Source organism: Neofelis nebulosa, chromosome 9 (assembly GCF_028018385.1).
Source record: "Neofelis nebulosa isolate mNeoNeb1 chromosome 9, mNeoNeb1.pri, whole genome shotgun sequence".
Classification (NCBI taxonomy): Eukaryota; Metazoa; Chordata; class Mammalia; order Carnivora; family Felidae; genus Neofelis; species Neofelis nebulosa.
This window is the reverse complement of record NC_080790.1, coordinates 86,228,846-86,250,225: the sequence shown is the minus strand read 5'-3', so window position 1 is coordinate 86,250,225 and position 21,380 is coordinate 86,228,846. Positions and strand designations below refer to the sequence as shown.

The 21,380-nt window shown below is 44.1% G+C and overlaps 1 protein-coding gene across 3 annotated transcripts in view; it reads right to left on the bottom strand.

The window, feature by feature from the left end:
* Positions 1-3,705: 3,705 nt before the first annotated feature.
* The window catches only part of NCK2 (NCK adaptor protein 2), a 157,903-nt gene continuing 140,228 nt past the window's right edge, over positions 3,706-21,380 (bottom strand). For all 3 annotated transcript variants that reach the window (XM_058684590.1, XM_058684589.1, XM_058684591.1), the window contains one exon: positions 3,706-5,243. In XM_058684590.1, coding sequence (XP_058540573.1) covers positions 5,049-5,243 — 195 coding nt within the window. In that variant the 3' untranslated portion in view covers positions 3,706-5,048. The remainder of the gene's footprint in view (positions 5,244-21,380) is intronic.

Here is a 21,380-nt window from a genome sequence, read left to right as displayed (position 1 = left end):
CAGAACCTGGTCCCCAAGCTGAGGAGTTGGCCAACTGCCTGCCCCCTGGGGAGGAGGCCATGTATTTTTAAAAACTGTCAAAATGAGCTTTAATACCAGCTGTCAGCCTCATCCATCTTCAGTAATAACTTACTGTCAAGTAACAGGATCCTCCAAAGATGGAACGTAATGAGTCTTTCCGGTTAGCTCTACGGCTAGGAGCGGTGATAGGAGAAATACACATGGAGGTGAAGGCAACTAAAGCTTATTCTTTAAAAAAAGACCAATCTAGTCATTCAGAGTCTGACATTTCTCTCTACAGGATCCAAAGAAAGGGCATGCTATGGAAGGTGTGTGTTGTCAGTAACGTGGAGCACAGAGGGGTGGGCGTAGGTGACTTTCCAAAGGTTTCAAGCAGACTAGAACAGCATCTGAAATGTAGGCCCCAAACCACCTTCATCCGAATCTCCAGGGAGCATGTTGAAAAGGCAGATGCCTGCCCCTTGCATCCTCTAAATGAAAATCTGAGTGGTTGAAAAACTGCATGGAACAGCATTGTCCAATGGTCGGAACTATAAATCTTCCAGGTCTGTCTTGGGAACAGCAATGGCCAGTTTCCTCAAAGCAGTGGGAATACCGTTTGTTGAAGAGGGCATTATGGACTGAATGCTTGCATCATCCCCAAATTCACAGGGGAACACCCAACCCCCCAATATGATGGCATTTGGAGGTGGGGCCTTTGGGTGGCAATTAGGTGATGAGGGTGGTACCCTCACAAATGGAACTATCGTCCTTGTAAGAAGCCAGAGAGCTAGCTGGCTCTCTTTCTGCCATTTGAGGAGACAACACAGTGTGGAGGAGGTCTGCAACCAGGAAGAGGGCTCTCCCCAGAACCTGACTGCAATGGCACCCCACTCTACCTCCGGCCTCCAGAACTCTGAGAAATCAATCTCTGTCGTTTATGAGCCACTTGCTTTATGGTAGAAAGTTATAATAGCCCGAGCTGATAGGGGCAGAGGTTTTCTGAACACTGGTTGGCCTATTCAGTTTTGGCCCCATACTTAAGGACTCTTGTATTGCCAGCTCAGGCTAAGAAACATAAAGGCTTCTTCACGAGACATGGAGGGTGTCCTCTACCGCCCTCCACTCCTGCCAAGGAGAAAACAAAGTTTGCCCCGAAGTTTTTTAGGGATGTGCATTTGTCAACTACTGAGGTAAGAATGTAAGGGGAGTATGTGCTCAGTACGGCCAAGTATGGTCTTGGGACCTGGGCTTCTAATGAAAGATGGGTCACATGTTTAGGATGAGGAGTTTCTTGGAACAGCATGTCCTCGAATACCTGAAGAGTCTAAAAAGTGGGAGTGGGTTGGCACTGACACTGCCCAGTAGGGACCACACTGAGGGTCTCACGGAGCCAGAGCTCTGCAGTGGGGCCCTCTGAGGAAGCCCATGGCTGGTGGATACACCAAAGAGTTCCAACAAATGAGGAAAAATGTCAAGGAGATTATGTGACACAGAGCCAGTCTGGCACTGATTGGTGTTGTGTAGCACGTCCTACGAAGTTGGTCAAGGGTCCTACCCCAGCTAGTCCTCACACGGCCCTGTGAATCACAAAGATGGCGGGCAGTCCCATTCGCCAGTAAGCGAACACGTTCGGAGAAGCATACTCGCTTGAGGCCACAGGGTTAATAAAGATAACGCGGCACTCCTCCCACACTCGGCTTTGGCGGCAGCTCCCAAGTCTGTAAGTGGGACACTGCTTCATGGGAGAGCAGACAGCACGCCCGCAAGGTGTTAACACCTGAAATGATTGTATTCGTTACACGAATCACACACTAGCAAGTGAGTGTGGCTGAGTTCTCGTGAGAAACGGCCCAAGCCAGCCCTGTATTTACCCAACAGTTTTATTTTAAGAGAATACTTCCAAGCTTTTCTACCCTCTCTCACGGTTCTAAACTTTGGTCTTAAATTAATCGGGCATTCTAGTATGGGGCGGTAGAAAGGGTACCAAAGTAGTTAATAAAGCAGTTGACACATAGGAACCAAAGACAAAATTGTACTGGTACCAAAAATACTGTTTGGAAATGTCAGTTTCAGTAGACCTAAAGATTCTAATTATAATTTAGGACTATAATTTGTGATGCACTTTGGGAGAAAACACAGCCAGTTTTAGCTCCCTAGAAACATGATTTAATGGCATCTGGCCTAAGTCACGTGCAAGGGCTTGGTAGTTCAGTACCGTAATTGAGCGGAGCTGTTGATGAAAAATGAAGGCACATTTAATGCAAACAAATGAGCAGAGTCACACAACTGTAAGATGACTGACCTTTATTGTCCTTTGCTGTCTGTGCAGAGGCAAAGGAACGGCAAAGCAGGGTGCGCTTGGGAAATCTCGGTCTTGCAGGAAGGTGATGGCAGAAGTCCCACCTGGACCGAGGATCGGTGGTCCACACTCCAAACCGCGTGGGGACTCTGCCCTGGCTGCCTTCCGCCACCGTCAACAGGCTCACACTGGGGCTATCAATCCACCCTCCACCGGGCCACCTGCTGCCACACAGGGATGCTGGAACCTTTGTAAATACGAACCTTCATCTACCCCAGGCAGCTGGAGGACTTCCCATGGTGGTTTGGGACAAGACTGACGACGACTGTCAGTTTTAACTATAAGCCTTAAAGCAGTTGCTGAAGCCAAAATGTGTATCTGTCTTGTGTCCTTTAATTGCTGGTTTCTTCCTTAATTGCTACGTGTAAATCCAACTCTTTCAGCTATCCAGACACTCATTATACACAGGGATTTTAAGCATCAAGTCAAAATGGAACGCACAACAGCGAGACCTGAAAAGTCAGGAGGACTTGTTATTTCCAGGGATAAGGTACAGAATACACGTGCTTCGTCTAGACTAGCGATCCACACCACTCACCTGGATATATATTCTGATGTAACAGGGTACCCCAACTCCAGGTACCAGACCCCAAACTTCTAATTTATATCAAAGGGAACAAAGAGATACAATCAACTCACAGAAAACAGGAATGGCAAATGAAGAGCAAACTCTCATGGGTGAGAGTATCTTATTTCTCTTGGAAGCCTTCCTCCCTGGGCTGGTGTTGGAAGGTTGTACCCCTGAAGCCTGATCTCTGGGTGTGCAACCCTGCCCTACCACATACCAGCCATGTGACCTTGTGCACGTACCTCATGCCTCACTTTCTCCAACTCTGTAAGGGGGATGAGAACAGGGCCATCTCATGGGATTGTAATGAGGAATAATAAGTAAGGACGCATAGATGGAGCGTTGAACACGCACTCGTAATTAGCTCGCTAAGGCACAAATCCTGTTTTCCAGTGCCTGGCACATCGCGACCGTTCAAGATTCATTTACCGATTGAGCAAATGAAAGTAAGACCCGGGTGAAGAGAGAAAAGCTGCAGCTGAGAAGCGGGGCTGACGAACATTTAGGAAAACATTGTGTGACAGATAATTTCCAAAGAGTAAAGTTAAGACCAGGCTTGAGATTCTGCTTTCTCTTGGAGAGTTTCACTAATTCAAATTTATTATTTCAACATACAAAGATGTGGTGGTAGAAAAAGAAAACACACAAATAATAAATTTATTAGACTCCTCTCTAAAAATGTTTCCCTGTAGGCACTGAGTGTTCAGTAAATGCTAGAGCGACTACTTCCCTGTATTGAGTCTGAGTTTTCCCAAAGATCAATACACACATAGTCTTCTCATAATACGTTTTTTATTACAATATCCAAAAAACTGAGTATGCAAGTTTAGGAGGTCTCGAGACCCCTTCTTCAGTTGTAGGAATGTGCCATCTCAAGACTGTATATTTCAACTATAAAGAAGTTCAAATGTAAAGAAAAAAATGCAATTTCTTCATAAACATTCTGTGTGTCTTTTAACTACCAATCACATATTCTCTTGTAAACCCTGAAAAATTCCCTGTAAAGCAAATAGTTCTTACACACACACACATACACATATATATACACACACACATCCATGGATGTGTGTGTGTATATATATGTGTATGTGTGTGTGTGTGTGTGTGTATATATGTATATATATGTATATATATGTGTGTATATATATATATATATATATATATATATATATATACATATATATGTATATATATGGGGTGTGTGTGTGTGCGTGCGTGTGTGTAAGTGTATGGTAGCTCCCCTTCCCCAAAGATCAGCTGTTTTCCTTAATCATCTGTATTAGTGTCAACAAATGGCTACAGATACATATTACTTTGAGAATTAAATACATAATTGTGAAATTTAAACAAGCCGAAGGGCAAGAGGAAAAAGCACTATGCGGATGGCACATCTGGGGGGAAATGACCACAACCTCTGTCTTTCGGAGTCACCGGTCCGGTCCGGCTTCTGCGGACGGACTTTCAAGGAAATTTCTTTTATTGCAAGCATAGCCCCGAAGGCACTGGAGTTTCCTCGCCACTGTCTCATCTGGTGGTTCTGGTGCTGCTACCCGCAAGCGCGTCCACTCTCCCTGGACAGTCTGGGAGCCATGCAGGGGCGAGGGGCACGGAGCCAGGGCTGCCAGGACCGGGGACCTCGCAGGTGCCGCCTGGCCGGAGAGGGAGCCCAGGGCCCGAGGACCCCGCGTTCGGAGCATACTGTAGTTCACATAATTAACGGCAGCTTTGGTGCATTCAAACCGTGCCCGATGTCTTTTTAATGAGGGGTTCTGTCAGCATGAACAACCCGAAGGCTGTTTTCAGTTGCACAGGAATAAAGTGAAGGAACGTTCCTCCTCGCCTCCCGACCCCTGAACCTGGCCGGGAGGAGGGCGGCTGGAGAGTGGGTGGCAGGGCGCGGCGCGGCAGAGGAGAGGAGAGTGGCAAACAAACCGACCTGCACGCGAAGATGAACGAGGCAAAGGAAGCCAAGAGACGATGATGAACCACCGGACGGAGCGGAGCCCGCTGCGGGAGGGCCCGTGAGCGCGGCTTCTTCTGGGGGCTGGTCCGCTCAGCTCTGGGGAGGTGAGTGCGGCCCCGAGGGCCCAGAGGTGGCTGGGGCTGTGGCAGGGGCCGTCACTGCAGCGCTCTCACGAGGTAGAGCTTCTCCCCGTGCTCGCTGGTGAAGATGGGTGCCTTTTTGTAGTGTTCCACCAACTCGTCCATGGTGTGAAACCGCCGCTGCCCGATGCAGTAGACATTGTCCACAAGCTGCACCTTGAAATGTTTGTTCTTCCCTGATGCTTTCAGAGACACGGAGAAATCACTGGGCTGGGGAGGAAACAGAACACGAGTCAGGGTGGGCCACGCGCAGGAGACGGGGGATCGCCACCACCCGCGAGCACAGGAGCCCGGTCTCCTGCGGTGTCTTCTACGACACCTGACGCTGAGGATGACCCGGAGGCCATCCAGGGTTCACGTGTCCGGACCCCGAGCAAAACTGCATTTTGCTTAGTACAGCTTCGGTGCCAAATAGATTTTAGTGTGAAAACCAGAGACTCCAGGGCCTGTAGGATACCGGTGTTAACCGGATGCTGAAGAGACTTGCATCTTTTCAAATTTCCCAACCTATTTGGGATAAACTGGGAATCTGTAAAAAGTGGATTTGCATATAGGCAGCAGCTAGAGATTTCCTTTCTGCTGACTATCAGAAATTAAGCCATCAAAAATTTTCAAATTCTAAGCTATTTAAAAATAAATACTTTAAGAGCAGTTGAAAACTCTGGCTTGCATTTTAAACATCAAGGTTGGTAATATCCTGGGGGTGGGGGGTGGGGGAGGGGTGGCTGTACTATGGTTTAAGCACAAATTTTCCTGAGAAATGTTTAAATTTGTGATTATGTCAGTGCCTTGCTTACCTTTGAATACATTTTTAGAAAGATACCGTTATTTTTATTAAAATTGGTCCTGCCTCTTCTGAGGCACTAAATAGCTGGTGAGGCTGAGGAGGGGAGTGGAAGGAGGCTGACCTCCCACAACGGCCTCAGAATAAAACCCTACTACCCACCACAGCCCATCGGGGCTGTGTCTCCTGGCCCCTGCCTACAGATCAAAATGAAGGAGATGAAAGTATGTCCCACCCCTAGTGCCATTTTCACATCTGTTCACGTTGTTCTTTGAGCCATCCTGTCCCCCCACCTTGGACAACTATTCCTGTAAGGCTCAGCTATAAGGTTTTCCACCTGGGGAAGCCTCCCCATTCTCAATCAAGAGAAGTTCTTCCTCCTCATCTGGCCACATAGCATAAAGCAATAGCTTCCAGTGGCAGAAGCAGAGTGCATTCTAGCAACTTCTCTGTAATAAATAATTTACACGCATGTCTTATTCCTTCATTATGCATTAGGCCAGGTAGACCATGTCTTCTCCACCGCCATATTTTGCCATATTTCGCCATACAGATGGTGAGTGCCTACTACAGTTCTTTTTTTCTTTTTTTAAAGTTCATTTATTTATTTTGAGACAGAGAGACCATAAGCAGGTAAGTGGCAGAGAGGAGAGGAAGAATCCCAAGCAGCCTACACACCACCAGAGCAGAGCCCCAATGTGGGGCTCGAACCCATGAATTGCAAGATCACGACCTGAGCCAGGATCAAGACACTTAACTGAGTGAGCCACCCAGGCGCCCCAAGGCTACTACAGTTGGTGACTGAATTCCTAAAGCAGGATTCAGTGTTCCCCAATACCCAGCACCTTCTTGCTGCTGAGGACCCACCCAGCTTTGTGTCCTTCCCATGGGGACAAAATGTACAAGCATCTCAGCCATTGTCTCTTACACAGAGTTTACAAACATTTGATACAAAGTGTGCCAATCTTGCAAGACAAGTGGAAATCCCATGAAGTCAATGACAGCTCAGGGAAATGGATGTCTGGGGACATTCAACTCTGTAAAAGCACCTCGGGGCTCACCCACCAGTCACAGCTGCTATCATAAAAGAATCAAGAGACAACTGTATTCATAGTTTGTATTTATGTATCCCTCAGTCTCAAACAGACCAAGCAGAAACAAACCTTTGAGGGAAAAGCCCCATCTTATCTCCACACTTCATCCCAGGGCTTGATGTCCCAGAGGAACATCAAGTGGTAACAGGGTGAACCTTCAGGAAGACACAGGAAGAGTTCTCTCCGATTCAGCCTCAGGCTACATGTGATTTTCAGAATCATGGCCACTAAAGGGTCGGGGGTGGGGAGGAGGACACAGAACTTGAAGAGCATTTCCCACACCAGACCTCTTAGAAACAAATCATCACGAACCCTGATGTCACAGATGATCCGGTCAACCCACCCTATCAACGTAATATTCTAAACAGCAAACAGCACAAGACAGCGTTGGTTCTAAGCAATCACTTGACTGCATAATTCTCAAATCATGACTGTTTTCACAGGACCGAAGTAGATAGATGCAGCCTAGCGTCAGCGTCCTCAGAATCATCGCCCAAGCTGGTGGCTGTGTACTGTTCTAAAAAAAGAACGGAGTGAAGCAGGTGCGGCCTGACGGGTACTCCACGCGTGAGCGAGGCCTGCGGTGTTGGCGTCATTGTGGCTGTCACAAGTTATTAGTCCTAGCGGATCAGGACACCACAACCGCGTGCGTCAGTACATACAAGTTATGAACCACTCAACCCTCTCCTGAGGGCTTCACGTTTTCCTTAAAGCAAGGTTTAGTTTCAAGCTTCTAGTAGATTTCATTGAAATATATGTACTCTGGGACAGGAGTCTGTGTCTTTCGGAGAAGACAGAAGGCCACCTCACCTTTACAGTTTAGCACAAGCGGGGCCCTACGCTGGTTTTATAGATACTTCTCAATTCACAGAGCAGCATCGTCGTGGAGGCGGTACATGAGTCAGGGTCAGTACATGACAGACCCAATTTTCATTAAGCCAAATGACCAGATGACTTTCTGACCAGGGAGATTTGCTTCTAATTTAAGCTCCTTAATGTAACATCATGGCGCGTCACGTGTATGCGTGCGTTAACGCCAGTAAAACTGATGCAGCAGAGAAGCTAATTGTTAATTTCATGGGCTCTTGAGCAGAAACTAAGCTTAAAGTTAAGGACGCAGAACGAACCAAGTTTATGTCAAGCAGGAATGCTGAACATTTGGGGCATTCTCAATGCATCCTGAGTAGAATTTCCTATCTACGAACTAAAACGCAGTTACATGTTCTCACAACCAGCACTAAATGAAGCCTGAAGAGGAGCTAGACCAGTGGCTCTCAAGGTGCGCTCCCGAGACCAGTAACGGTGGCAGTGTCACCTGGGAATCAGCCAGAAAAAGCAAATTCTCAGGCCTCGCCCCAGACCTGCTGCCTCAGAGACTCCAGGGTGGGGCTTAGCCATCTGTGTTTCATTGAGCCATCCAGGGGATGCTGAGACAGTTTGAGAACAGAAATGAGATCTGGGCCAACTACCAGCAGCGCTCTCAGATGTTCAGAGCCATGAGAAAAAGGTATGAACATGACTGATGGGCTAAGTAGCCCCTCGAAGGAGGGAGCTCCATGGCCAACCTCACCTCCAGGCTGTGGATGCCTTCCTGATTCTAAGGACTCCGGCCTCGGAGCATCTGGGTGGCTCAGTTGGCTGAGCATCTGACTTCGGCTCAGGTCACTATCTCACCGTTTGTGAGTTCGAGTACCACAGCAGGCTCTGTGTCTCCCTCTCTCTGCCCCTCCCCTGCTCATGCTCTTTCTCAAAAATAAATAAACATTAAAAAAAAAAAATTAAGGGGTCCGCCCCTGCTCCAGACTTTGGTGCGCAAAACTGCCTCGATGAAACACTGGGACACAGGTGGGGAGAGTGCTCTAACATCTCTTTTCCTCAGTTTGGGCCAATTCCCTGGGCCCGACAGAGATGGAGAGGCTCCAGAGTCAAAACAACTCTGCCTCCAGAGAAAGCTCATGAGGCAGGGGAGGACCCCTGGGAAGGCAGTGCCGCCATTCTTGTCCACATTTCCATGGTCCTTCCAGGCTGGTTTTCTGGAACGACTCCGCGGACTTGGGTGAAATAAACCATGCCACGCTCCCCTCGACCGGTAGTGCTGTGCTCTGGACCCTCACTTAAAGCTTGTCAAAGAACCTTAACAGGGTTTTGTGTGAATACCTACACTGAGAAAAGAGGACCCAAACAGACTCCAGCCCCGCATTCTCTCTCCACACACGCTTTTGTTTTGGGGTGTTACTGATCGGAAGGCACAGGCCCCCATGAGGTAGTAAACAAGCTTTCCATGACGGGGCCCAAGAGCGGAAGCCTGTTGAGTGTCCCTCCTCGGGAGGCCAATGTGTCGCAGCGATTGTGAGGTGGGAAGTGTGCCAGACTTGGGAAGTCTTCATGGTTGGTGGGGGTAGAAGCCAGCACTACCGTTTTTGCATCATGGAGAAGTTGAGTGCAGGCATTCTTAAGAACCCTGCACTTCCACTGCAGGAAGGTGTTCTAGACAAGTGCTCTAGAGAAGCGTGCACATGTGTACTAGGCTACAGGTTTAGGAACGTCTGAGCAGCATTACTCATAATGACGTTGAAGTACAAACACTCTTCATCTCCACCAACAGGAAAATGGACACATAGATGAAGTGTATACTTCATCACACAATGAAATCGATCTAACAGGGAAAAATCTGTTATAAGATGGCCAATAGGACTGATGGAGAAATTTCCAGTCCCCCACCAAAGACCCCCCACTTCCGGGTTCTTCTTCCTGCCCTGCTTGCTTCACGTGCCAAATTACTACTAATGCAGAATGCAGAAGTAACAGGCTACAAATTGTTCCCTCTGCTTACGCTCGGGGCTCAGACCTCTGGAGAGTGATCTCTGAGCCCACAGGTGTAACATAAACCTCCTGCCTTCCGAGATCTCCGAGTGCCACTTGGTTCTTCCGCCAGGTGATCCAGACCAGGTCCCATAACGTATCAACGTGGACTAAATAAATCTCATACAGTACGGACCAAGAGAAGAAAATGAGAAAACAATAGCTGCAGTATGATACCATCCACAGGATTCAAAAGCAGGCAAAGCCAAAATGGACTGGTTAGGGATATACACATAGGTTTAACCAATGATGAAAATGATTATCATAAAATCAAAGGTAGCAGTTATCTCTAGTGGGAGGCGTGGTGCAATCAGGAAGCTACTATGGGGGTGGGCAGGAGCTTCTGGAGTGCCAGCAGTGTCCTATTTCCTGACCTTGACCTGGGTTAAACACATACTTCTTAAACGACATTTTCTGGGTGCTATGTGTCATAATGAAAAATGTTTTGAAGACGATAAATCTGAAGCTAGACCTGGCCCGGCTATCCACTAGTCATGTGGCACTGGCATTTACTGCTTCAAATATTGCTTCCCCCTCTTGCCTACCTCTCCTCCTCACCATCCACTCTTTTGGGACACCGGTTACGTGTACGGTAAACCTTTCAGTTGGTCCTATAAATCTCAGTTCAGCCTTCTATAACAGAATACCATAAGCTGGGTGGTTTAAAGACAGAAATGGACTTCTCTTAGTTTTAGAGACAAGGAAGTCAAGATCAGATTTGGCAGATTTGGTGTCTGGTAAGGGCCTGCTTCCTGCTTCATAGATAACCATTTTCTCATGGTGTCCTCAAATGGCGGAAGGGCCAAGAGAGTTCTCTAGGGTCTCTTTTCTCATGGCACTAATCCCATTCATGAGGGCTCCTCCCACCCTATATCATCACATTGGGTACTGGGCTTCAGCATGTGAATTTTGCAAGAGATAAAGGGAGACACACACACACATTCGGTCCATAGCAAAATCTCTTGTGCTTTTCTCTTTTTGTGTGTGTTTTAGAAACCTAAAATTTCTATTCCTTTGAGCTGTCATCCCATTTACTAATCCCTTCTTTGGCTGTGTTTAATCTACTGTAAACCCACCAAATTGTTAATTTCAATTACTGTATTTTTTGGTCTTATAATTCTCACTTTGCTCTTTTTGTTTATTACTTCTAATTCTCTACTCAAATTCATCTTGCAGAATTTCCTGAAACTACAAATCCATTCACCTTAAAAGCCACACTTACACATTCAAAATCTGGGTTTCTGTAGGTCTGTTTCTATTCTCTTTTTCTCCCCTCTTTGTTTTTGGTAATTCAGCCTTATCTTTTGGTACTTTAATTTGAATGCTGCATATTGATATGAGGTTTGTAAGGCTGATACTGTCTTCCAGAGATTTACTTGCTTTTGCTTCTCTACTTAGTGAAGGTAGCACAGAACACCTTAATACAATGAGGAACAGAATTAATGACAGTGTGATGTATTTCAGGTTTGCTTTGGGCTTCTAGTATGTAGACTTTGGAGAGTCCATACTAAAGGCCTGGCTTTTTGTTTTTTTTTCTGGGGCCATGCCTCCTTGGTGGCCCTGACCTCTAATTTTTTGCCCCCACCACCATAGGCTCCTGAAAAGCTACTTCTTGGTTGCTTTTTGTTTGTTTCAAGGTTTTGTCCAGCTTTTCTAGTTGTTTTCAGCAGAAGTGTTAGTCTGTAAGAAATCAGTCCACTATGACACAGGTAGAAACTGGTCATGTGACATTGGGCAAGTCGTGATTTGTTCAGACTCCAGGTTTCTAGTACAGTCACACTAACTGAGAAGGAGGACAGTTGGTTGTATTATAGGCTGTGGAACCAGGCTGCCTGGGTTCATATTCTGGCTCCTTTACTGACTAGCAACACAACCTTGGGCAAATTTCCCAATGGTTTGCTGCTTCAGTTTTCTCAACCGCAAAACAGATAGAATTCCTGAAACTGGGAAGAGACTGGAACAGTTTAATAAACTACAGTCATGTCAGGAGTACAACATCTTTGGGGAAATATTAAGCGAACACCACCATTTAGGGGCTCTTCTTTAAGTTTGTTTTATGAAACTTTATAAACACAGCAATCAGCATCTTGCCAACTTTTAAAAGATTTCTTTTGGTCTACAAGAGACTCATTTGAGATCTGAGGACACCTTTAGATTGAGAGTGAGGGGATGGAGAACTATTTATCATGCTACTGGAAGCCAAAAGAAAGCTGGAGTAGCCATACTTATATCAGACAAACTAGACTTTAAATTAAAGGCTGTAACAAGAGATGAAGAAGGGCATTATATAATAATTACAGGGTCTATCCATCAGGAAGAGCTAACAATTATAAATGTCTATGCGCCAAATACCGGAGCCCCCAGATATATAAATCAGTTACTCATAAACATAAGCAACCTTATTGATAAGAATGTGGTCATTGCAGGGGACTTTAACACCCCACTTACAGAAATGGATAGATCATCTAGACACACAGTCAATAAAGAAACAAGGGCCCTGAATGATACATTGGATCAGATGGACTTGACAGATATATTTAGAACTCTGCATCCCAAAGCAACAGAATATACTTTCTTCTCGAGTGCACATGGAACATTCTCCAAGATAGATCATATACTGGGTCACAAAACAGCCCTTCATAAGTTTACAAGAATTGAAATTATACCATGCATACTTTCAGACCACAATGCTATGAAGCTTGAAATCAACCACAGGAAAAAGTCTGGAAAACCTCCAAAAGCATGGAGGTTAAAGAACACCCTACTAACGAATGAGTGGGTCAACCAGGCAATTAGAGAAGAAATTAAAAAATATATGGAAACAAACGAAAATGAAAATACAACAATCCAAACTCTTTGGGACGCAGCGAAGGCAGTCCTGAGAGGAAAATACATTGCAATCCAGGCCTATCTCAAGAAACAAGAAAAATCCCAAATACAAAATCTAACAGCACACCTAAAGGAAATAGAAGCAGAACAGCAAAGGCAGCCTAAACCCAGCAGAAGAAGAGAAATCATAAAGATCAGAGCAGAAATAAACAATATAGAATCTAAAAAAACGGTAGAGCAGATCAACGAAACCAAGAGTTGGTTTTTTGAAAAAATAAACAAAATTGACAAACCTCTAGCCAGGCTGCTCAAAAAGAAAAGGGAGATGACCCAAATAGATAAAATCATGAATGAAAATGGAATTATTACAACCAATCCCTCAGAGATACAAACAATTATCAGGGAATACTATGAAAAATTATATGCCAACAAATTGGACAAGCTTGAAGAAATGGACAAATTCCTAAACACCCACACTCTTCCAAAACTCAATCAGGAGGAAATAGAAAGCTTGAACAGACCCATAACCAGCGAAGAAATTGAATCGGTTATCAAAAATCTCCCAACAAATAAGAGTCCAGGACCAGATGGCTTCCCAGGGGAGTTCTACCAGACGTTTAAAGCAGAGATAATACCTATCCTTCTCAAGCTATTCCAAGAAATAGAAAGGGAAGGAAAACTTCCAGACTCATTCTATGAAGCCAGTATTACTTTGATTCCTAAACCAGACAGAGACCCAGTAAAAAAAGAGAACTACAGGCCAATATCCCTGATGAATATGGATGCAAAAATTCTCAATAAGATACTAGCAAATCGAATTCAACAGCATATAAAAAGAATTATTCACCATGATCAAGTGGGATTCACTCCTGGGATGCAGGGCTGGTTCAACATTCGCAAATCGATCAACGTGATACATCACATTAACAAAAAAAAAGAGAAGAACCATATGATCCTGTCAATCGATGCAGAAAAGGCCTTTGACAAAATCCAGCACCCTTTCTTAATAAAAACCCTTGAGAAAGTCGGGATAGAAGGAACATACTTAAAGATCATAAAAGCCATTTATGAAAAGCCCACAGCTAACATCATCCTCAATGGGGAAAAACTGAGAGCTTTTTCCCTGAGATCAGGAACACGACAGGGATGCCCACTCTCACCGCTGTTGTTTAATATAGTGCTGGAAGTTCTAGCATCAGCAATCAGACAACAAAAGGAAATCAAAGGCATCAAAATTGGCAAAGATGAAGTCAAGCTTTCGCTTTTTGCAGATGACATGATATTATACATGGAAAATCCGATAGACTCCACCAAAAGTCTGCTAGAACTGATACATGAATTCAGCAAAGTTGCAGGATACAAAATCAATGTACAGAAATCAGTTGCATTCTTATACACTAACAATGAAGCAACAGAAAGACAAATAAAGAAACTGATCCCATTCACAATTGCACGAAGAAGCATAAAATACCTAGGAATAAATCTAACCAAAGATGTAAAAGATCTGTATGCTGAAAACTATAGAAAGCTTATGCAGGTAATTGAAGAAGATATAAAGAAATGGAAAGACATTCCCTGCTCATGGATTGGAAGAATAAATATTGTCAAAATGTCAATACTACCCAAAGCTATCTACACATTCAATGCAATCCCATTCAAAATTGCACCAGCATTCTTCTTGAAACTAGAACAAGCAATCCTAAAATTCATATGGAACCACAAAAGGCCCCGAATAGCCAAAGTAATTTTGAAGAAGAAGACCAAAGCAGGAGGCATCACAATCCCAGACTTTAGCCTCTACTACAAAGCTGTCATCATCAAGACAGCATGGTATTGGCATAAAAACAGACACATAGACCAATGGAATCGAATAGAAACCCCAGAACTAGACCCACAAACATATGGCCAACTCATTTTTGACAAAGCAGGAAAGAACATCCAATGGAAAAAAGACAGTCTCTTTAACAAATGGTGCTGGGAGAACTGGACAGCAACATGCAGAAGGTTGAAACTAGACCACTTTCTCACACCATTCACAAAAATAAACTCAAAATGGATAAAGGACCTGAATGTGAGACAGGAAACCATCAAAACCTTAGAGGAGAAAGCAGGAAAAGACCTCTCTGACCTCAGCCGTAGCAATCTCTTACTCGGCACATCCCCAAAGGCAAGGGAATTAAAAGCAAAAGTGAATTACTGGGACCTTATGAAGATAAAAAGCTTCTGCACAGCAAAGGAAACAACCAACAAAACTAAAAGGCAACCAACGGAATGGGAAAAGATATTTGCAAATGACACATCGGACAAAGGGCTAGTATCCAAAATCTATAAAGAGCTCATCAAACTCCACACCCGAAAAACAAATAACCCAGTGAAGAAATGGGCAGAAAACATGAATAGACACTTCTCTAAAGAAGACATCCGGATGGCCAACAGGCACATGAAAAGATGTTCAACGTCGCTCCTCATCAGGGAAATACAAATCAAAACCACACTCAGATACCACCTCACGCCAGTCAGAGTGGCCAAAATGAAGAAATCAGGAGACTATAGATGCTGGAGAGGATGTGGAGAGACGGGAACCCTCTTGCACTGTTGGTGGGAATGCAAATTGGTGCAGCCGCTCTGGAAAGCAGTGTGGAGGTTCCTCAGAAAATTAAAAATAGACCTACCCTATGACCCAGCAATAGCACTGCTAGGAATTTATCCAAGGGATACAGGAGTACTGATGCATAGGGGCACTTGTACCCCAATGTTTATAGCAGCACTCTCAACAATAGCCAAATTATGGAAAGAGCCTAAATGTCCATCAACTGATGAATGGATAAAGAAATTGTGGTTTATATACACAATGGAATACTACATGGCAATGAGAAAAAATGAAATATGGCCTTTTGTAGCAACGTGGATGGAACTGGAGAGTGTGATGCTAAGTGAAATAAGCCATACAGAGAAAGACAGATACCATATGGTTTCACTCTTATGTGGATCCTGAGAAACTTAACAGAAACCCATGGGGGAGGGGAAGGGAAAAAAAAAAAAAAAAAAAAGAGGTTAGAGTGGGAGAGAGCCAAAGCATAAGAGACTGTTAAAAACTGAGAACAAACTGAGGGTTGATGGGGGGTGGGAGGGAGGGCAGGGTGGGTGATGGGTATTGAGGAGGGCACCTTTTGGGATGAGCACTGGGTGTTGTATGGAAACCAATTTGACAGTAAATTTCATATATTAAAAAATAAATAAATAAATAAATTAAAAAAAAAATAAATAAATAAATAAAAAAAAAAAAAAAAAAAGATTTCTTTTGATTAGAATCTCTAGAGAATACTTAACTTTCCAAACAAACTAGAAGAGGTCTATCTTCTATTGCAGAAGCATCACATTAAAAAAAAATTAAAAAAAAAATTTTCCAATGTTTATTTTTGACAGAGAGAGAGAGAGAGAGAGAGCGCGAGCACACACATGAACAGGGGAGGGGCAGAGAGAGAGGGAGACACAGAATCCGAAGCAGGCTCCAGGCTCTGAGCTGTCAGCACAGAGCCCGACGCGGGGCTCGATCTCACGAACCTCGCAATCGTGACCTGAGCCGAAGTCAGATGCTTAACCAACTGAGCCACCCAAGCGCCCCACCCCCCGCAAAAAAATATTTTTAATATTTATTTTTGAGGGAGAGATAGAGCGTGAGCTCTGAGGGGGAGGGGGAGGGAGAGAGGGAGACACAGAATCCAAAGCAGGCTCCAGGCTCTGAGCTGTCAGCACAGAGCCCGACGTGGGGGTTGAGCTCACAAACCATGAGATCATGACCTGAGCTGAAGTCAACACTTAACTGGCTGAGCCACCCAGGCAACCCAGAAGAATCACATTTTACTTCACTCGTGATCACGTGGTCATCCTTGTTTACATCTGTCTCTCTTACTACGCTCCAAGCACCTTGAACCAAAAGGCTCATTACTAGTTCATTTTTACGGATGCTAGAGAAAAAACCAGATCCGATACGTAAGCACTCAATAGGTAGCCGCTGAACTATCTGCCACCAAGTATCTTTGAGGTCTCCTGATTTCCAGCAGAGGAAAAATAAACATTACCAACGTGACAGCTACTTGTTTGCTCCTTCTTTGAACAACAAATGGTAAAGCTGTGTCTCTTGAATTTTGTCATTTTTGTACTGTCGCCTTTCTTATAGTCTTGTTTTCTACCTGGAGTACCATATTACTTGTCTATTGCTGTGTAACAAATCGCCCCCAAATTCAATGGCTTAAATACGGTGAACATTTATACTTGCAATTTCTGTGGCTCAGGAATTTGGAAGTGCCTTAAAACTTGAGCTGGAACCACTCAACTCCTATTGGGCTACAGTCAAGACATCATCTAAAGACTTAACTAGGGATTCAGGAGCTGCTTCCAAGAACCAGGTTTGCTCGCATGTACCAGTCAGGAGCCCTGGAGTCTCTTCACAACCTGACAGCTGACTCCCTCAAGATCAAGAGATCTGAGAAAGAGCAAAGCCACAATGTCTTTTACAACCCAGTCTTGGAAATCACCTAACATCACTTCTACCACATTCTGCTCATTAGAAGTGAGTCATTAAGTGCAGTTCCTCCTGAAGGGGAGGCAATCAAGAATTTGTGGACATCTTTTTTTTAATTTTTTTTTTTAAACGTTTATTTATTTTTGGGACAGAGAGAGACAGAGCATGAACGGGGGAGGGGCAGAGAGAGAGGGAGACACAGAACCGGAAACAGGCTCCAGGCTCTGAGCCATCAGCCCAGAGCCTGACGCGGGGCTCGAACTCACGAACCGCGAGATCGTGACCTGAGCCGAAGTCGGACGCTTAACCGACTGAGCCACCCAGGCGCCCCAGTGGACATCTTTTTAAGCCATCACAGATACCATGTTTGTTAAACTTTCTTTGGCTGCACTAAAATCTAACTAGATACAGTCTTATACTTTCTTTTCAATTCTGAAACATCTGCCCTCAATTCCCAACGTCCCCCCTACCCCCTTTCAATTCCCATCTTTGAGATTCCTCCCATTATCCACATTTTCTTCCCTGTCCTTCTCCAAACAACTATACTTACTTGGTTCCATTTCTCTTGGCTGAACGCCATGCTAACTTTTCAAATATTATAACATCAGACCATGTCTTCTTGTTCTCTCCTTCTGACTGTTCCTTGAAGGAATGATTTTTCTATTCTCAAAGCTTTTGAACCAGAGATTATGAAGAATTATCATTTGGGATAAGCAATTCATTTTACCTCCCACTTTTTTTTTTTCAGGAAGTCAACTTCCAAGTGGAATATAAGGACAATTAATAGACTGGTAGAAAATCAACCTCTCTCTGGGCTTTTATTAATATGTTATCATTGTTTTTGTTTAGGTTTTAGGTCCCCTATTTGAATATAATCCCTCTAAGGACGAGAACTTGATTTAACTCCACATGTCCACACTGGGATCAGAGTAGATGTTCAATAACTGTACTGACTTTGGGGCCCCTGGATGGCTTAGTCGGTTGGGCATCCAACTTTGGCTCAGGTCATGTTCTCCCAGTTTGTGGTTTGACCCTCGCGTCAGGCTCTGTGCTGACTGCTGAGCTCAGAGCCTGGAGCCCACTTGGGATTCTGTGTCTCCTTTGCTCTCTGCCCCTCCCCTGCTCACACTCTGTCTCACTCTCTCTCTCAAGAATAAACATTAAAAAAATAAATAAATGTACTGACTTACAAATTTCCAATTCTGACCATCTCTTCCATTATTCATTTCTTTAGGTAATTCTCACATCTCACCTCTTTGCAATTTCTGCTCACAAGCGATCACTTTTAGAAAAGAAAACTAAAGAACACACCCTCTTTGATACTGTTTCTACAGGTTCATCAGCTTGATATCCACTGTTTGAAATATTTGCTGAAAAGCACTTTGCATTTTTATAAAACAGATGCCCTGGTCAAATATTACTCTCCTTTCCTCAAGATTTAACCCTTATTTTCTCATTGATGTAAATAAATAAATAAGTAAATAAATAAATAAATAAAGTCAAGAACAATCTGTAATATCCTTTATTTCTACCTCCATCCCTGATAGCTTAAGTACTAATATGATTTTCTTCTAAGCATGTGGGTGGGAAGAAATAATGGGAGGGTAGGTAGGACCTTGCTCCCAAGCACTCCTGATTCTTAAACTTCTACTTTTTTTTCCACTTTGGGGAGTTGAAATTGTCCTTTGTGTGGTTCGCCAAGTCTCCCAGGTAGACTCTGGACTGATTTCCGGTCATGCTGGCTTTTGATTATCAACGATTTATACGTATATTTAATACTCTCTCCACTTCCAAATAGAGGTCACCTTGTTGGTTTCTTGTCAATAGCTACACCATTCTTTCCTTTTGTTTGGCAAATGGATATTTCCCTTTTCTTACTTCTTTAAGGAAGGTACTCCTTGCCCAGAAAAGTAGTTCCTTTACCACAAAAATCTGAGAACCTATGGATTAGAGGCAAATTGTATTCCACTGATCAATACTCTCTCTGTTCTTATCTCAAAAAAGCTTCCTTTCAGGTTTATCATTCTGTTAAATCACCTGGCCTGGTTGTCCAATATAGCCTTTTTTTAATCAAAATTGACTCACTGTCTATACTTAGGCCACTAGCTGTCAATTGATACTACTCTCTTTGTTTCTGCATCAGATTATGTCATCACTGGTATTTTCTGTTCTTCTTTAAATGTGTCTCTGAAATATTTACTCCACAGGCCTAAAGCCAATCCACCTGTGACAAGATCAAACATTATCGTTCTCATTACCTCCTGAAATAAACATTTCTACATAAATCATCAACCACAGAACCCAATCTTTAAATGACAGTGTTTACTCTCCATTGTTTTAAAAAAAATTTTAATGTTAATTTATTTTTGAGAGAGAGAGAGAGAGAGAGAGAGAGAGAGAGAGAGAGAGAGAGACAGAACATGAGTAGGGGAGGGGCAGAGAGAGAGAGGGAGACACAGAATCCGAAGCAGGCTCCAGGCTCTGAGCTATCATCAGCACGAGCCTGATGCAGGGCTTGAACTCACGAACCGCGAAATCATGACCTGAGCCGAAGTCTGATGCTTAACCGACTGAGCTACCCAGGTGCCCCATTTTCAAGTTAGTACCCGTATGTGTGTGTATATCCTTCGCTGCCTCCCAAAACGTAGTTCCTAAAATTAAATGTAAATACCTCAGAGGTTAGACTTTTAGAATACTGTCCTGCTCACTCTTTGTCTTTCTGCCATGTCATGCCCAGTGTAAATGATCAATAATAAATGGCATTCAAAAATTCAATTCCGAATTTTGCCATAGAACACAATGCTGCTCAAAAGGGCTGGAACCAATTTCTTAGGCCATAATTCAGTGGTTCCCAAACTTGAGCATCAGAATCACTGGGAGAGCTCATTCACACGGAGGGTGCAGGGCTCCATCCCAGACACTCAGATTCAGCAGGTCTGCGGGAGGCCTGATATTCTGCATTTCTAGCAAGTTCTCTGGTGACACTGATGCAGCGAGCGACCACACTTTGAGAATTACTGCTATGAGGCTGAGGAAAATTTTACATGTGCCTTTTCCTGTTTGTCTGTGGAACTACTCAGGCTTGATTCTGTAGGATTTCCAGTGACTATAATCTGGTGGGAACTTTCAAAAAGGTGAAGAGAGTTAAGGAAGAAGGGAGTGAGCAGGCCAGTTTGCACACAATTCCACTCACGGACCTAACTGATAAAAATCAAGCAATTCCTAAGAACCGCTTTCTGTGTTAGAAGCTCTATGGGGGTGGCTCTATTTTGTTACTCAACCCCACACTGGCCATGCCACCAGAGGCCACGGTAAGGAGCTGTTTAGCGAGAGTGCCACAAGAAACCTCCCCACACAAGCAACCAGTGCAGCTGAGATTAACAGGTTACGTGCTGATACAAATCAAAACCACAGTGAGCTGTCACTCACTTCACACCCATTAGGGTGGTTATGGTGAAAAACAAAACCTCCAAAAAACAGAAAGTAACGACTGTTGGTGTGGATGTGGAGAAACTCTGTGCACCGCTGGTGGGAATGTCTAGGTGCAGCCGCTGTGGAAGACAGATAGCAGCTCTTCCAAAAATTAACCACTGAATTGCCATTTGATCGAGCCATCCCTCTACTGGGTGTACACATCTACAAAAATGGAAGGCAGTGACTCGAAAAGATATTTGCACGCTCGTGTTCACAGCAGCATCATTAAAAATAGCCAAAAGGTGGAAGCTACCCATTACCCATCTACAGATGAATTGATAAACAATATGGGGTAGATGCATAAAATGGAATATCATTCAGCTTCAAAAAAGGAAGGAAATCCTGTCACAGGCGACAACATGGATGAACCCCTGAGAACATTATGCTATGTGAAATAGGCCAGACACAAAAGGGCAGACAGACACTGTCTGATTCCATCCACATGAGGTACCTAGAGTAGTAGGATTCATGGAGACAAAAGGTAGGCAGAAAGGAGAAAGTCACCAGGGGCTAGGGAAAGGGGGAAGTGGAAAGTTAGTATTTAATGGGTCCACAGTTCCAATCAGGGAGGTTGAAGAAGTTTGAATGGTGATTGTTGTGTAATAATGGGAACGTACGTAATGCCACTGCACTTAAAAATGGTTGAAACGGTGAATTTTCTGTAATGTACATTTCGTCACATAAAAAACATTTCTTAAATAAAGTTTATATGCTAGTCTAAAAAGGTTTGTGAAGTTTTGGTGGGGACAGCAGGAACGTGATAGAGGAATCTGAGGCAT